This window comes from Myripristis murdjan, chromosome 1 (assembly GCF_902150065.1).
Source record: "Myripristis murdjan chromosome 1, fMyrMur1.1, whole genome shotgun sequence".
Classification (NCBI taxonomy): domain Eukaryota; kingdom Metazoa; phylum Chordata; class Actinopteri; order Holocentriformes; family Holocentridae; genus Myripristis; species Myripristis murdjan.
In genome coordinates this window covers 15,307,002-15,323,916 of record NC_043980.1, presented here as the reverse complement: position 1 = coordinate 15,323,916, position 16,915 = coordinate 15,307,002, and the positions used below count along the sequence as shown (strand labels likewise).

At 40.9% G+C, this 16,915-nt stretch overlaps 1 protein-coding gene across 2 annotated transcripts; it reads left to right on the top strand.

The window, feature by feature from the left end:
• Positions 1 to 377: 377 nt before the first annotated feature.
• Positions 378 to 16,441, top strand: rhot1b (ras homolog family member T1). 2 transcript variants are annotated; one of them, XM_030053002.1, is made up of 20 exons: positions 378 to 747; positions 1,489 to 1,547; positions 1,774 to 1,855; positions 2,127 to 2,170; positions 2,266 to 2,319; positions 2,518 to 2,570; positions 3,208 to 3,316; positions 4,764 to 4,865; positions 5,045 to 5,143; positions 5,253 to 5,361; positions 6,188 to 6,308; positions 7,344 to 7,428; positions 7,869 to 8,014; positions 8,195 to 8,295; positions 9,152 to 9,282; positions 9,569 to 9,652; positions 10,325 to 10,447; positions 10,557 to 10,759; positions 13,474 to 13,596; positions 15,040 to 16,441. In XM_030053002.1, the coding sequence occupies exons 1-20, from the start codon at positions 711 to 713 to the stop codon at positions 15,155 to 15,157; spliced, it is 1,983 nt and encodes a 660-aa protein (XP_029908862.1). In that variant the 5' UTR covers positions 378 to 710; the 3' UTR covers positions 15,158 to 16,441. The 2 variants fall into 2 exon arrangements, with proteins under 2 accessions (XP_029908862.1, XP_029908853.1); XM_030052993.1 differs by lacking the exon at positions 13,474 to 13,596 and having other exon boundaries at positions 381 to 747.
• Positions 16,442 to 16,915: the final 474 nt, after the last annotated feature.

The following is a 16,915-nucleotide window of genomic DNA, read 5'->3' as shown; positions in this document are numbered from 1 at the left end:
ACTCTCCTATCTTTGTTCTTTTTAAAAATACTCTAATTAATCAATCAGTCAATTAAATTCTGCCAAGTAGGTAGGCGTTACCTTGCTCAATTTGCAGGTAGGTTTTTGTGACGGCATTGTTTCAGAAAACACTTTTACTTCAAGTCTTTACCAGACATTTTTCATGTTTGTAACGCCACAAGTCTTCACTTTAACGTTGGCGTAATGCGTTTGCCATTTCATAAATAGTTACATAGTAAAAATGTTAACGCTCACATTTACAGACGATAAGATGGTCGATTTTCCATCGTGCGAGTGACTCCTCTCGCAATAGGCGATCTCTGCTAGCTGTCAGCTGGCTGGAAGGGGCGTGTGTGTCGCCGTGGAGAGACGCTTCATGCTTGCTAGCGCCCGCTAATGCTGTGTTGTAACATTCAAGTTTGTGTGCAGATCAGGGAACATAAAACAGCAGCTATCCACTGTGAAACTGCACCAGCCAGAGACCACATCTACACACCTGCAGATTCTGCTGTCCCCTCGTCGGATATCTCACGCTTCTGCACAGGTCCAGCCTGTTTTGAACCAATGTAGCTCGGATCTAAAATGCAAACGTAGCTGCTAGCATGCGAGCCAGGCCGTGCAAAGCTGGCTGGCAGTCTCTTTCATCCAGACAGGAGCATAAATGCTTCTGATAAACCAATTTATCGGGTTGGATCTCGACGCTGACGAAGATGCGCAAGGACGTAAGGATATTATTGGTGGGCGAGCGTAAGTAAACCATGTCATTGATCATTTATTTATGTTAACTGTCTGTCAGTCAGATTCACCCCTGATGCATGTCTTTGCAGTGCATTGATGCTACCACTTGGACATGTGATGTTACACACACACAAGATACATATTGGCCTTGTGTCCATACCCTCATCTGCCTTACATCTGCTGATCATATGTACACTGATGATATTGACACCCATGTCCCATCACACAAACTGTCTCACCCTGATGCTGCTCAGTACGTTGCATTTTATTATTTCTTATTAGGTAGATTTGTGCCGACCAAAACAGGTGGAGAGGCCATTATGCAAATTAAAAGGTTACCTGAGGAGAGCGGGGTTTACCCTCTGCAACATCCATGCAGATATTGCAAAGCTCTGTGGGGCCACATTTGCCTGAAAACAGCTTTGGAGAGACTCAAATATCACATGGCTTCTAGAGACCCCAGCCCTGTCATGTTATATTCATAATGCACTGCTGAATTTCCAGAGGTGTATTCCAGAAAGGGGAAGTCGGGGGAATTGTATAAATTGTCTGGCAGTATGTTTTTGTTTAAAAAAATCAGTACTTTCTAGGTTTTAGAAGTGTTTCACTTTGTTAGTCATAAAGCTGCATGAAAACAAATATACTTCAGATTATGCAAATGCACCATTAATGTTATCAAATGCTGTATATCAGATAATCTCATTTTTACTCTCTCAGTCTTTTCTTTTTTGTTTCTTCCTCCCTCCACAGCCAAGGTGGGAAAAACTTCTCTCATCATGTCCCTGGTCAGCGAGGAGTTCCCAGATGTGGTATGGATAAATTATTAGAGCTCCTGTTTCGTCCAGAGTGTGTGTACTATCAACAAACTCTCATTACTGAGGTGTACTAGTGAATTTTGAGGATGCTCTTGCCCTTTGAGCGTCATATACTCTGCTTGTGGAGATTATGACATTGACTTGACTGCATTAGTGAAGCCATATTATGACTTGTGAGTATTTTTGTGACATCCAGGTGTAATATTTGTTCCTGTCCCAGGTTCCTTACCGTGCTGAGGAGATCACCATACCTGCAGATGTCACACCAGAGAGAGTTCCCACACATATAGTCGACTATTCAGGTATTTTTAGGCCAAGGCTGTGTTATCTTCCACTTGTTCTTTAGTGATTGGCATATGGTTTACATAGGCTGTCAATTTAATTGCATTAAGCTTTGGTAGGCTTTAATATATGGCAATGCAAGCATAAAATAATTAAATTTGTCCTATCATAAGCTCTTGTCCAGTTAACCTTATTTTACCTGGCAAATCAAAACAGAAAACCACTTTCTTCTTACAACAAATGGCTTGAGAAACCTACTAATTTTTTAACATTGGTGTCTTATGTCCACAGAAGCGGAGCAGACAGACGAGCAGCTCTTTCAGGAGATCTCCAAGGTTGGGTTGTTATGTGTTAATGCGATGCCAAGAGATACTCTGCTGTGTAAAAGTAGAAGCCTAATGTGTACCTTTGTTTGTCTCTGTTGTTATAGGCAAATGTGATTTGCATTGTCTACTCCGTCAACAACAAGAAGTCCATAGAAAAGGTGTGCCACCAGTGCCACGAGCTTTTCCATATTTTGTTTGTATAGTAGAAAACAGTTTGAGATAACACTAGGCATACTGTCTGTTAATTCACCTTTATTTTATGTAATGCAGGATTATGGCTATATGGCACTTGGGCTAACCTCTCAAAATAGTGACAGTCTTTTCCTTTCTGTCCTCTGTCCATATTATTGTGGCAGGTGACAAGTCACTGGATCCCCCTCATCATTGAGAACACAGACAAGGATAGCAGGTGTGTGTGGTTTTAACCAAAGAGTTTTATGCCTGCTGTCTTCCTGACTGGTAATATATTAGACTGGGAGGAAGTGGGAACTTAATACCTTGTGTATGGGTGTATGCATATTTTTGTGAATGTGTACATGCACATTTTTTTTTTTTTTTGTCTTTACATCATGACCAGCATCCACAGCTAACTTGCAGCACCCCGGAGAGTCTATGGAAGAAGGGTTTCTGTACACAGATGGAAATCTTCAGCTGCTTTTTCAGGAGATGAGCTTGAGTCATGGGGTGGAAAATTTCCCACAGTTGCTTTTCTGCAAACAGTCACAGCGGGAAAGCAGCAGTTCTCAGATTCAGCTTTGTTCTCTCCCCCTGTCCCAAGATCCTCACTGTAAAATAAGTAGCTCTTGCTTGTGCTAGGGAAAAAAACTGTCATGTATTTTTAGGACCTTTTAGTAGCAGATGCTGGCTGACCTAGGACTGTGGTGTGGTGTAGGCCTGGTGTTAGCTTGAGTTATTTCTATCACAAAGGGTTAAAGTTAAACTACATGACATAGTTTAATACATTGTTAATATAATGCCATGTTTGTATCTGTGTGTGTGTGTGTGTGTGTGTGTGTGTGTGTGTGTGTGTGTGTGTGTGTGTTTAGAGTTCCTCTGATCCTGGTGGGGAACAAATCAGATCTGGTGGAGCACAGTAGCATGGAGACCATACTGCCCATTATGAACCAGTACAGTGAGATCGAGACCTGTGTCGAGGTGAGACTGATCACCACAACCCACTATTACAACTATTTCCCATCACTAGCAGAAACCTCTTTCAAAATAAAAGTCCTCCCCTGGTTACTCTACATGTCAATTAATGCTGCAGGAGTCAAAAACAATTTGGCAGAAAGAACAAAGACAATAAAACAGACAAACAAACTCATCACCATCTAGTCTGATGTGATTTCCCTCACCGCTCCATATTCGTTCGTTGCTGTTGTTTCAAAGAATACACAGCCGCACATGGGAGCTTGTGTTGCCCAGGAAACAACAAGTTGAAAGGCACACAAACACAAAAGAAAATCAATATCTCCCGGGCCTTGTCATTTGTATATGAAACCCAGCAAACAGAACAGTCATGAGAGTAGGTCTACAGCTTAAATTTTATGTGCAAAGTTATTTGTTTTATCGGCGTAACGTTGGCCCGTCTCTTAGTGTCAGTGACATACTCTGCAAACCGGTGTCCATAAGTAAAGGCCGTCACAACCTTTTCCTCTTATACATTGTTTTTCAGCCTGACCTTCACCCTCACTGAGCATGTGCTCCTTTTATGAAGGGAAAATATCCATGTGTCAGTCATGTGCTTTGCATGCGATTGTCTGTTTTTTGAGCTAGGTTCACAGTAAATATGGCCACTTTGTACAAGTCTGCAGTCTCCCCCTGAGTGTTGGCGATTTTTTTTTTTTTTGGCTGCTGTATCAGTTTATCCATTAGCTTAATTGTCTTGTTTTTTTTGGTTCCTGATGATGTTCTTGCTTCCCTTTTTAAAGTTCCTGCCAATCTTTGTCTCTTTTGTGCAGAAATGCCTATTATGCCTATTGTTTTTTATGTAAATACATTTACATATGTACATTTACACAGAGAAGACGGTGTGATGCGTGACACTGCCGATGGACTCAATTCAAACCACAAGCTCCTCACGTTATCCCAACTCCAGTGTTTTGTTGTGCGTGTTGTGTTCTGAGTTGGCTGTCTTTAGCACTGACCTCCATCTAGTAACTGGGCAGCAGCTATGCTTTGTCCGACTGGTTAATTAGACTAGGCATGTCTGTCAGACTGATCCTGTGTGCTAATACTATGTCTGGCCTGACTTGGCTAATGATACATACGTACACACACACACACACACATACATACATACATACATACATTCATACAGGTAGCAGACCGGGATGACCTTACTTTGCCTTTGTTAACATTACAGTATAGTGTCACCTCATGACATGTGAAGAAGGAATACCTGATTATATGTTTTGTGGGTTTTAAAATGTGACTGTATTCAGAGGCAGTGCTAAAATGTTTTTGTGCCGTGTCATAATTGCAAGATATGTCATGTTCTGTTTTGTTTTTATTCTGCCAGGATATATATTTTATTGAATTTCACTGTAATACCGAAAAGTCAACATGTGCATAACTGAACCCCTGTTCTCAATGTTTACAGTGTTCCGCGAAGAACCTGAAGAACATCTCGGAGCTGTTTTATTATGCCCAGAAAGCAGTTCTGCACCCCACCGGCCCCTTGTACTGTCCAGAGAAAAAAGATGTAAGGGAACCCCTCTGGAAAACTCTGGTTTAACATGAAAACCTATGTTTAACATGCGCTCCAGTTAATTATGAAATAAGTTGTTGTTAGTTCACAATTCTACCAGAACATCTCACAGCCCACCGAATCTTAAGGCCATTTTCTTTGAGTAACTCTTTGGATTTTCGTCTGATTCCCAGATGAAGCCGCTTTGCATTAAAGCCCTCACTCGAATCTTCAAAGTGTCCGACCTCGACAACGATGGTATTCTCAATGATAATGAGCTCAACCTCTTCCAGGTAAGTCAACTGACTATTGTCACTCAAAACTGATGATAAACAATGATCTTTTTAATTATTTTTTTATTTTTATTTTTGGATGACAGTGGTTTTGTCTGTGTGTTGACAGAGGACGTGTTTCAACACCCCATTAGCGCCTCAGGCCCTAGAGGATGTGAAAAACGTGGTGAGGAAGAACATAAATGATGGAGTGTGTGACAATGGCCTCACTCTGAAAGGTAGGCACATATTTGGGAACATTTTGCGCTGATGCCCTGATAAGGTAAATGTCATCATACAAAACCTTGTCATTGATCAGTTTGCAGGGGTGCATGTCCCATTAGCATTTATTCTCTTGTTTTGACCGATAAGACCCAAACTGCGACCCCAAAAAATTACCCCCACTCCTTTCCTATCACATAGTGGTCTGCTCTCCACGGACCACAGTAAAGGCAAGGCAAGACAACTTTATTTGTATAGCACCTTATCATACACGGAAGCTATTCAAAGTGCTATACAGGCAAAAGATAAGGGAAAAAGAAAAAAATGAAAATATAAAATACGATAAATAAAAGTACTGACAATTTTATACATGTCTAAAACTGAATCAGTAAAATAGAATAAAGTACCATAAACAGTCATTAACTTAGTTTTGAAAGTAGTTAAAGTTGGGGGTTGGCCTCAGTTCCAAGGGGAGCTGATTCCAGCAGTGGGCAGCTAATTTGTGCTCAACAAACATTTCTGCAAGATATTTTGGACCCAGAATGTTGAGACACTTATAGACAATCAGTAGGGCCTTATCATATATTATTATAGTACTATACTATATGATATGTACTATACTAAATGGATTTATGAACTGGAGAAATGTGTTGTCTCTTCTTGGTGTTTGTCAGTAATCCAGTAGCAGTATTCTGAGTTGCAACAGTCTAATTAATAGTCTTGTTGGGGAGCCCAGTAAGGAGTGCATTACAGTAATCCACCTCTAAAGTTAGTTTTATATTGAATATACGATCTGCAATTTTATACTTCCCCTGCAAAAAGCTATGTGTGTTTCTTCTCCAGGTTTCCTGTTCCTCCACACCTTGTTCATTCAGCGAGGTCGTCATGAAACCACGTGGACGGTACTGAGGAGATTTGGTTACGATGACGACCTGGAGCTGCACCAGGACTACCTCTTCCCTCCGTGAGTTGAGCCCTGAACCCTCACGTAGCCTGTTTCTGTACAGGTTTTAAATATTTCTCATGCCAGTTCCTCCCAGTGTGTGTTTTGCACCTGAACCTGACAAACACCTGTACAGCAAAAAACATTGTTTGCCAACTTGCTGATTTTGATTTTTATTCTGCATAAATGGGCACCTTTTCTGTCTTCCCAGTGTGCATTTAGCTCTGCGATTAAAAATTTGAATTTGCCCTCACACATAATGTTTCCTCTGTTGGTATAGTTTTAATATCCAAAAATGTGTAGCTACATCTGTCTCTCCACACAGAAAAAGTCTTTCAAAAGTGTTTAATTGTGTTCAAATATCAGCATTATGAAGCCAATGAACTGCCACTACGTTCAGTTTTAATGTGTCTGATATTTAAGACCTAGTTATCAGTAAGGAAAGATTAATAGTAACTAGAGTAGTAACTGAATGATATGGTTTAAAAAAAAAGTCATATTGCAGTTCTCAGATACCATGACTATAATATGATGCATGATTGCATTGGGAATGCTAATTTTTGCATCATAATTTTCACTTTTCATTAAAAAAAATCTTAAAATGATTAAGTGATTTTGATGGGGTCTGTACCAAACAAACATGTTTTCTTACATCTGGACAAAATGATCTGTAGGCCAGGACATCTCTGTAGCACCACCCTTCTTCATTTATAATGGTATTGTGTCGCACATTTTACCTTTTATATCCAAAAATTCCAGCATCTGCAACTTGGACTCAGCCATATTGAAATTTTAAATATATTTCAATTAATTTCTCAGCCCAGAAATTATTAATTAATTAATGATTAATATCCCCACTATGACAAACCTTCTGGTGTGCCTATCGAAGAGCCCCATTTTAAACCCATTTTTATAATTTTCCAGTGTCTTCAATCAAGCTGTATTATTTATCACACTTTTGTCTTGACAGTAATGTTTTCTCTGTTTTTCTACTTGTTATTAGAATCAAACCGTAACATTTTACATTTAAACATTTAATATTTCCTTCTCTCCAAGGTTGAAAATTCCTCCAGATTGCACCACGGAGCTCAACCACAATGCCTACCTCTTCCTCCAGAGCGTCTTTGACAAACATGACAAGGTACTGTACGTCTGCCCGCTGCTGTATTTACTTTAAGTCTTTATCTTGGAAAGCCACGTACTGGAAGTCGCTCAGTATCCAGCACCTTGCACTACCAAAATACACTCCTGCAGCCCGCTCTGCCCACCCGCTGAGCCTCGATTTAACTCCTGGCCACTGAGGAGGGATTGACAGGACAGAAAATAGCTCCAGGGCTAGAATGAGGGACAAGGAGTGAAAGTGGCAGCCAAGATCTGCTCTCTGCCATGTGGTTAGCCCCCCACTGTGTGTGTGTGTGTGTGTGCTTCAGGGGTTGAGCAACAGTTAATAGTCTGCAAGTGGGTTTTTAAGTCTTAGTGTGTATGAAATGGACACTTTAGTCGCTTAATTTTTGCATTTTGGGATATCTCACGTTCCCAACCACCTCTAGCCAGCTCATTAACCATCTTTGTGTATTTCAGGACCGTGACTGTGCCTTGTCACCAGAGGAGCTGCGGGACCTGTTTGATGTTTTTCCCTACATGCCCTGGGGTCCAGATGTCAACAACACAGTGTGCACCAATGACCAGGGCTGGATCACCTACCAGGGATATCTGTCACAGTGGACGTAAGTGGGCCATTAAAATTAATTGAAATCAACTTTATTAGTCTCTTCTCAGTCATTGTCACGGGTTGTTTCAGGAAAGTGATAGGTTTAATCTGTCTGCGTGCATATAAACACCTTAATCATACTGATTAGAGAGCAAGGTTGTATAGTCCCATTTCCATTTCCCACACTTTTATCCAGGCTAACAACGTATCTGGATGTCCAGCGATGCCTGGAGTATTTGGGTTACCTTGGTTACTCCATCATCGCCGAGCAGGAGTCCCAGGCAGCAGGAATCACAGGTGAATTGAATAATCAATTTTTCATTCCCATATGCGGATAGCATGAATTGCAACTCCTTATACAGGCTGTCCGCACGTTAAAAGTCTTAAAATGTCTTAAATTCAGTTTTGCAAATATCAGGCCTGGAGATTCTTTAAATAGTCATCAGTCTGACTTTGTGAGGTCTTCATTTCATCAGAAAACACTTAATTTCATTTCATTTATCCATGTATTTCTATGTGCAGAGTAACTCACCTTATACTTAGCTGATGTACTTACCAGCAGAGAGAAATGCTTAATACTTGCACGTGAAGTTCTGGGGAAAAACAATCACAAACATAGGATTTGCCTTTACACTCACCTGAAATGCTGATTTGTATGAGAAAAAAAGATTATTTGTCCCCAAAAACTCTTACATTTATTTAAAATGTGTTTTTAAAAAGGTCTTAGAAAGCATTATATTTAACCCTCTGGAGCCTGTAGACACTACCATGGCCTTATATTGATCACAAGATCCTGATGATGCTTCAAACCAGTCGAGTTTGACCAGCTGTGTGGTGTGAAGCGGTTGGGATACACACTCATACTCTCACGCCAGATGCACAAGTATTACTCAGCCTCCTATTGAAGCTAACCTCTCCTCGGGGAAATTTTGTGCTACCGTACAGTTACGCAGTCAGCGATCACATTAGTCAGTCACCACTGCCTCATAATGTCAAACACTCCTTGGAGATTTGGTGCAGCAGTTTAAAGTGACTGCCGCTGCAAGCTGACTACAGACGTTCGCTGTGTACTGTAGCAGTCTGAACTGATCCTCTTATACCAATGTGTGGTGTGTCCACCCCCCCTCCCTCCCTCCCTCCCCTCCTCCTGCAGTGACCAGGGATAAGAAGATTGACTTGCAGAAGAAGCAGACCCAGCGCAGCGTCTTCCGCTGTAACGTCTTTGGTGACATTGGCAGCGGCAAGAGCGGCTTCCTCCAAGCTTTCCTGGGCCGAAACCTCATGGTAAACACAGAAACACCCACTGGAAAGATGCAATATCATAATGCATACAAAAAATATATATATATACTTTGCAGCATATATTGTTGCACACATATATTCCACAACGCCCCAGATGTAATCATAACTATGTTGTCCTTGCTTTTTCATCACCACCTCACAGACACTGCAGAAATGAAACCTTGTTTGTAATGTCTGTGTGCTTAATTTCACCCAAATTTCCCAGGATGAAATCGACCTTCTCTAAAGATCTTTTCTTTACATGCTGCTTGTTCTGTTTTTCCATCAGCGCCAAAAAATGATACGAGAGGAACACCGGTCCTACTATGCCATCAGCACAACTTATGTTTACGGCCAGGAGAAATACCTCCTGGTGAGTATCACGCTTCACCGATACTGCCTGTGTCCTCCTTCCTGATGCTTTTAACGAAAATTGCTTGTACAATACACACGTGTGAAGAGTGACTACAGGCCTGTTAATGCGTACATGACACACACATCCTGTGCAGTATATGCCATGTAAATTTAAATGTGTTTTTTTATACATCCACATATTTTTATATGTTGTATAATACACCCACTTTGATATTTTGAATGCATTTAATGTATGCGCTGTTTCATACTGCATACATCTCACATTTTCAATTATTTTTTTGCATTTCATTCATATTCTGCACTATTTCTGCACTCATATAATGGTATAATCCATAGTTCTTCTCATAGTTTATGTGCTGTGTTTTGCAGTGTTGCAGTTATGGGTTGCTTATGTTTATAGAATCACCATATATTCTTATTGATATGCTGTTTTTCTTTGCTGTGTCCTGTTGGCCATATAGTTTCTAGATTTTACTTCCTGTGAATCTACAGCATCTAAATTAGAGGGATGGCTTCCTCTTCTCTCTTGCAGCCCTGATTTGTGATTTTAGGCTGATATTTGCCTGTGCAGCTGCAAGTCTCATCTGATGTTTAAGGAATGCTCCTTGCTTATTGGATAGTACTCTGTGATGGCCTCCTGGAGCTGATCATTCTCTTCTCTTTATCTCAGCTCCATGAAGTCTTCCCTGACTTTGACTACCTGTCTGATGCTGACCTGGCCTGTGACGTGGTCTGCCTGATCTACGATGTCAGCAACCCTCACTCTTTTGAATACTGCGCCAAAGTCTTCAAGGTAGAATTGACAAATTTGTGCGTACCACCTGCATTCTGTGAAAAGAAAAATGTGTGTTCACCCTAGAAATTGGGTAACAGTTTAACCAGTATCCTCTCTTTCCCGACAGCAATACTTTATGGACAGCAAGGTCCCATGTATGATGATATCAGCTAAGTCGGACTTGCCAGAGATCAAACAGATGTATGGCTGCAGTCCTCTGGACTTCTGCAGGAAGCACAAGATGCCGCCTCCGCAATCTTTCACCTGCAACACTGCAGCAGTGCCCAGCAAAGACATCTACACCAAACTCACGACTATGGCCATGCACCCGTATGTATACAGCAAAATCAAGTCAAATCAGTTTTATTTATACAACACTTTCACCACAACACAGTAGATCCAAAATGCTTTACAGTGCACACAGAGGAAAACAAAATAAGGAAACAAAAAACAGTGAAGATAGTTGTAATGATAAGTATTATTACATTATTAACATTATTAACAATAACACAAATTATAATAATAATAAAAATAAAATAATGATAATGGTAGTATAGGCACATGGTCAAACAGAGCCTGAAATGACAACACAGACCAAGAGGCTTCAGGAGAAAATACGTGTGCTGGTTGAGTTAGCCACAGTTAAAGGCTATTGAGAAGAAATGAGTTTTAAGGTAACTCTTGAAAGTCTCATTTGTGGGGGAGAATCGGACGGTGGGAGGGAGAGAAATCCATAGTTTTCGGGCAGGAATAGAGGGAGACCCTGTCCCCGAACACTTAGTCCTGGATCTTGGAACAGCCAGAAGTCTGTGGTTAGATTATGTTTGATTTCTTACAGTGGGATAATGAAGACAGGAGTTCTGAAATGTAGAAGGGAGCAAAACCCCTTAAACATTTTTTTAAAGAAACAACAGGATTTTAAAGTTAAATTTATAACTTCCAGGCAGCTGGTGTAGGGAGCCAAGAACCGGAGTAATGTGCTCTCTCTGTTTTGACCTTGTTAAAACTCCTGCTGCTGAATTTTGGACAAGTTGGAGATGGGATAAACAAGACGCAGTGGATACCAAAATATAATGAGCTGCAATAATCAGTGCGGGAGGATATGATATGTGCACTTGGTTTCGCACTACATGCACTTAATAAGCCACCCAAGAATGGAAAGGAACAGGCCATCCAAAATATATAGCTAAAAAAGAAAAATGATGTTTTTCCAGTAACTCCTAGTGGTTTGGTGAGGTTTCCAGTACAGCAACAACTGCACTAAAGCTGCACTAGGTAACTTTGGCTGCCCCAGTTGTCAAGCAGAGTGGTTTGGCCAGACAGGGTGTCTTTCTAACAATCAGATGTTCACCACTTCATCCACATAATGATGACTGATGTGTGGCTTTGTTTGCTTTCAGTCCTTGTTAGTCAGGCTAGTGACATCCCCTCCTTTATTTAGTTATTTATTTTTTTCTTTTGACGTGGCCACGTGTTTTTCAAGGAGGCGAGTTAGCATCTCACAGTTTTAAAAATCATAGGTAATAACGTGGGGTGTTGTACATTTGGAATTTATAAAAGGAAAACAACACTGAACACTACTTTTTCTTTTTCACTTGTTTTTATTCCTATCTTTATTTTACCTGCAACTTGCTCACATATAATTAATTTTTACCTGTGCCTGTACCTGTAAATTAAAATGTATGGCACAGGACCTGAGAGACTCGTAGCAATCATGTGAGCTGATGTCGGTCGGCCGTCAGGAAACATCCCAGGACCAAAATCTCTTCTTCTCAGTGGCTGGTGGAGGCTGAGGTGATGAAGAGTCAAGTCACATTTATTTCAATTGTGCTTGATTGTTGCTGTTTAAATTCGATTTTTCAGATCCTGTGTGCTGGGATTTCCTGATAACCAGAAATTTATTTGTCTCATTTTGGTCTGATGGGATGCTTTTCTCTATCGGGGCACCGTCACACATTTTAATCTAATAAGACAAGCTTTTATTGTTTTGTCTAGCAAAAATTGGGCTACCCTCAAATGATTTACCCGTCAAAACAAAGTCAGTGCTCAAAAGGCGAAAAAAAAAAAAAAAAAAAGAAACGATGGTATTTCCATTTCCTTACATCCTCCTCCAGGCTAAAGCTGCTCCCTGTGGGGTTGTTCCTGGTCTTTGCGAATGTCAACATCCCCGATCTCCAATCTCCTCACATTAATACACTTGACTGCCCTTTGGACATGCTGTTTGTAGAGTGGTGTGACAGTGTTTTTACAGTGTAGGTGAACAGGGCTCCCCACTGATCTGTAATGTAATGCTGATCCCTCCCAGAGGTCTGCACTGTCAACACACACCACCTCTCTGCCTCCACCCCGTTACGTAATCACACTACACACTGCACCCGCCTATCGTAGCTAAGCCGTAATCCACAGGCTTGTCAACTGCATACCCTGGGATCGCAGCAACACACACATGCACACACACACACACACACACTCACAATATATTTTGGCAATTTCATTTTCTCTGAGAGGACGTCAGCAATAAGCGGGGAGTTGGAGACCTGTTTGTTTTGGGTGTGCACCAAATACAAGTGTGTTGTAGTGAGTCTGAATCCCAGGATGAGGCTAAATTTTGTGCGTTTTGGGCTGCGAGGTGTAAACAGTCCTTTATGAACCCCCAGTGCTCAGAATGATCTACTTAATGGCCATTCAGAGATTACAGCAATTGACTCCAGTGATGTCGAGCGGAGATTAGATCACAGTGCGGCTGCTGGCCCGTCTCACCTTAATCTTTTTCCAAGGATTCCAAAAAAGGAGAGGTCTCATTGGATCAGCATTTCAATCCTCTTCATCTTTCCTTTATCTTCATTGCTCTGTGGCTCTTAAGTAATTGGCCACAGATTGGACTCTTGTGGTGGTGGTGGTGGTGGCATCACATCTTCCAACTCTAACTTTCTTTTCCTCTGGTGTGTTTTTTTTTTGTGTCCAATTTGCTCGGTGTGTGTATGTTTTTGCCTGTGTGTGTGTGTGTGTGTGTGTGTGTGTGTGTTCCCCACCTCTCTCCTCAGCCACGCCCGGCTGCGCTGCATGTGCACTTGTAACCGGTGCACCTTCTGCTTGTGTCAGAACTTCCTCAACTCTGAGTTGCTGCAGACGGTCAGGGCCAAACTCTACGCTGTCGTGCTCAGCAGGTCTCCTTCCCTTCTTACAAATACAGAGGCCTTTTCTTCACTTCAGATTCATTCTTATTGTCATCACCCTTTGCATCTTTTTTTTCCTTTCATTTCTTCCCTTTGCCTTCCTTTGCGGAGTTGTTTTGTTTTATTTGAGACATGATTTTATCAGATAGATGCCTCAAGTTAGATCACAGCGGGTTGTTGCAAGTTATACGTCATAGAAGTGACTCAGAAAACATTTAACAGATGGTGATGTGCATGAGGCGGGCAAGTACAGTATCATGCCAAGTGAGTACATTTTCACAATATGATATAGCACGGTGAAAATTAATCTTAAAACAGCTTTGTAAACTGTTTTGAACTCCTATCAGAAAATTATTTATGTCCCACGTTTGCAAAATGATCAACATCTACTCAGTGTCAAGATGTTTGCTGGGTCTCTTTGCTTTTGCTTGCACTTTCGCTGAGGTATCGTCATCTTTCCACACCTTTCCTTTGTCCTTTTGTTCTTTGCAGAAGCACGTCCTTTTGTACTTCCTAAGTTTTGTTCTTTCTCTAAGATGATCTAACATCTTCCTGCCGTATTTCTCCTTTTCCTTTGTTTCACCTTGTTGTCAGAGCTTCCAATCTTTTTTTTTTAACCCAACAACTCTTTCACTCTGATATCATCATCTTGTTTGTGCTGTTTTTTCCCTCCTTCTCCAAGTTTCTTAATGTTCATATTCTTTCCAAAGTCTCTGTGTCAGAGTTTGCAGCATTTCTTTTTTTTTTTTTCTTTCTTTCTTTTTTTTTTTTTTTGGCCAATATTCATTTCAGGCCCATGGTCATTTAGTTGTTGCTCACTCCTCCTCTTTGCAGATGTCACCATGACTTACCCTTTTCATCTAACAGAGATATCGTAACTCATTTTTGGTCCTGGTGTCTCGTGTCATAACCTTGCACCTGTCCCTCGTCTTCTTCATTTTCTTTTGCTTCGTCTCCGTGCTCTGAACCTCCACTCCTGTTGAGTGCTTCTATCATTTCATCCATATTTTTCTTTCATTTTTCTCCACATGCCCATTTTATATCATTTCTTTCTCATCTTCCTTCTCACCAGTTCCTCACAGTAGTAAATGTGACTTCCATTTTTCAGATTTGTTGTGAAATTAAAAGGATTTATCAGACCACAATATGAAGGGTTTCCCTCATATTGGTTCTGTTAGTACATAATATGAGTTGTTTATCTCCCTACTTCACTACAGCTATGAGTACTTTGGGATACAAAAAGTCTCTGTCTTTTTCTGACTTGTTTCTCCTTCTGTTTGTCACTCTCTGTTTCCATATTATTCTTTTTCTTTCTCTCCCCCCTTTCCCTTGGCTTTTCTCTCAAACTTCCTGTTCCTGTGTCTCTCTGTGTGTCGATCTGTGGCTTTTGGCCCTGTGTTTCTCTCTCTCTCTCTTTCTCTCTCTGGTTCTCAGGCATGTAAGCCAGGCAGACCTGAAGAGCTCAACCTTCTGGCTGAGAGCGAGTGTTGGGGCCACGGTGTTTGCGGTGCTGGGTTTCGCCATGTACAGAGTCCTGGTTAAACCACGGTGATCCTCGGACACACAAATCAACACCCTTTCCTGAAAAGATTTTGATCAGATGTAATCACAACATTAGGATGTCCCACACATCTAAAAAATTAGAGAATATGGTAAAAATCCACCATGCTTTTGTTATTTAAACTATCCCAGTTTTGAATTTTGGAAAAAAAGAAATCTTGTGCAAGGCCGCCCTGGCAAACTTTGTTCTTCACTATATATTTCTCCTGCTAGGAGTAAAAGTGAAAAATATTTAATTTTGTACCAAAACTGCTAATTTGCTCTCTGTTTGTCTGCAAGTATTTGCTTAAATCACAGATAATGTATTTATATTTGTATTGAAAATGAGGGTAACTGCTGATGAGCCTTAGTGAGTTGCACAACATATATACCTTTTTTTTTTTTTTTGGTTGCCTGCTGATGGAAATGATGAAAAACTCCACGTTAATCACTTGAAATAGGGATTATGATCCGTGAAGTATGCAATAGGGTTTCTGAACTCAGTAAAACTGAACAATATGTACATATTGTATATAACATATTAGATTATTTGTTTGCTCTTGTCCACTCAACAATGAATGCAAAGGTATGAGTTTAAAAACAAGGTCACGAGCTGCCCTGAAAACACCACAAACATTGACATCGACTGCAAACACTGACAGAGCATGAGTTTACCTTTGATGGTCAAATGCTTGGTTGCACAGTTTGTATGTTTGTACATCTGAACAGGTCGGTGCTTTGTCAGTGAAAGGGTCTCAGTGTGTATTACCACCAATGACTCAGCAAGACAGTAGCTGCTGCTTCCCCTCCCTGTCTAGGCTCATTTCTCGCTTTACACTTTGACTTGTGAGTATGTGTGTGTGCGTGCATATGTGTTCAGGTGTGTATGTGACTGAGCACTGGAATTTACATGTGCAGTCATTCCATACCGAAAGCTGTGTTTGCATGCTTCAGGATTTCCGACCACATTCCAGTGTTTGAGTGCTGCTGTTGCAAAAGACGTCCGTACCAACATTGCTTGCCAGCTCCCAGTAATTCATGGGTGTGTTCACTGAACATCTTTAAATAGGAGTGCTGATCAGAGACCAGCTCGCCTCTTAAGTCTTAGTGAAGTCCATATGGTCATTTCAATCTTGTGGCGATGCCAGGTCAGCCCCCCTGTTTGCAGAAGATGCATCAGTGTGGCCCCAGATGTTCATTCCCATCTCCCTTCTGCTGACTACCACGGTTCACATTGTGTTTTTCACTCAGCCCCTGCCTTTCCAACTGTTTATAATAAACAAATAAATCTGTCATATCCAGTGTGATGGCATTTGTTCTTTCAGTTTACCAGAAATCTGAAATGGCTTGTGTTCCTCACTTTCCATTTGGTGTTTTTTATGCTCTAATGTTATATATAGAATTCCCTATTTGAACAAATATCTGAAACTTTCGAAGATCTGCCTCTTTTTTGTGTTTCCTATACCAAACAGAGTAGCTTGTTTTCCTTGCTTATATGCTTTCAGCTCTCTTTCTGAATACTGCAGTGGAGGATAGCATGCTACCCATGATGACCATGATGTAGGTAGTAGTTTTAAATGTAATCGGGATTCTTTTGTCAATAATTATTGCTGCCAGCATTTCTTCATTACTTTAATTTTTCCTCAACAGATAACCCACTTTGTAATCCACAGTGGTTTAGTCAAATTTGTGTTGTTCCCATCCTGGGTGACAGCAATAGCAATCATTTGCTTTTAAGGAAACTGCTCTGTGAACAGAAGACGTTCTATCT

What these genes read in the sequence shown, in the direction of transcription:
- rhot1b (XM_030053002.1), top strand. Translation starts at nt 711, where the DNA reads ATGCGCAAGGACGTAAGGATATTATTGGTGGGCGAGC. An exon ending in GCGAGGAGTTCCCAGATGTG is followed by an intron (nt 1,548 to 1,773) that starts GTATGGATAAAT and finishes TTCCTGTCCCAG; the next exon opens with GTTCCTTACCGTGCTGAGGA. An exon ending in CAGGACTACCTCTTCCCTCC is followed by an intron (nt 6,309 to 7,343) that starts GTGAGTTGAGCC and finishes CTTCTCTCCAAG; the next exon opens with GTTGAAAATTCCTCCAGATT.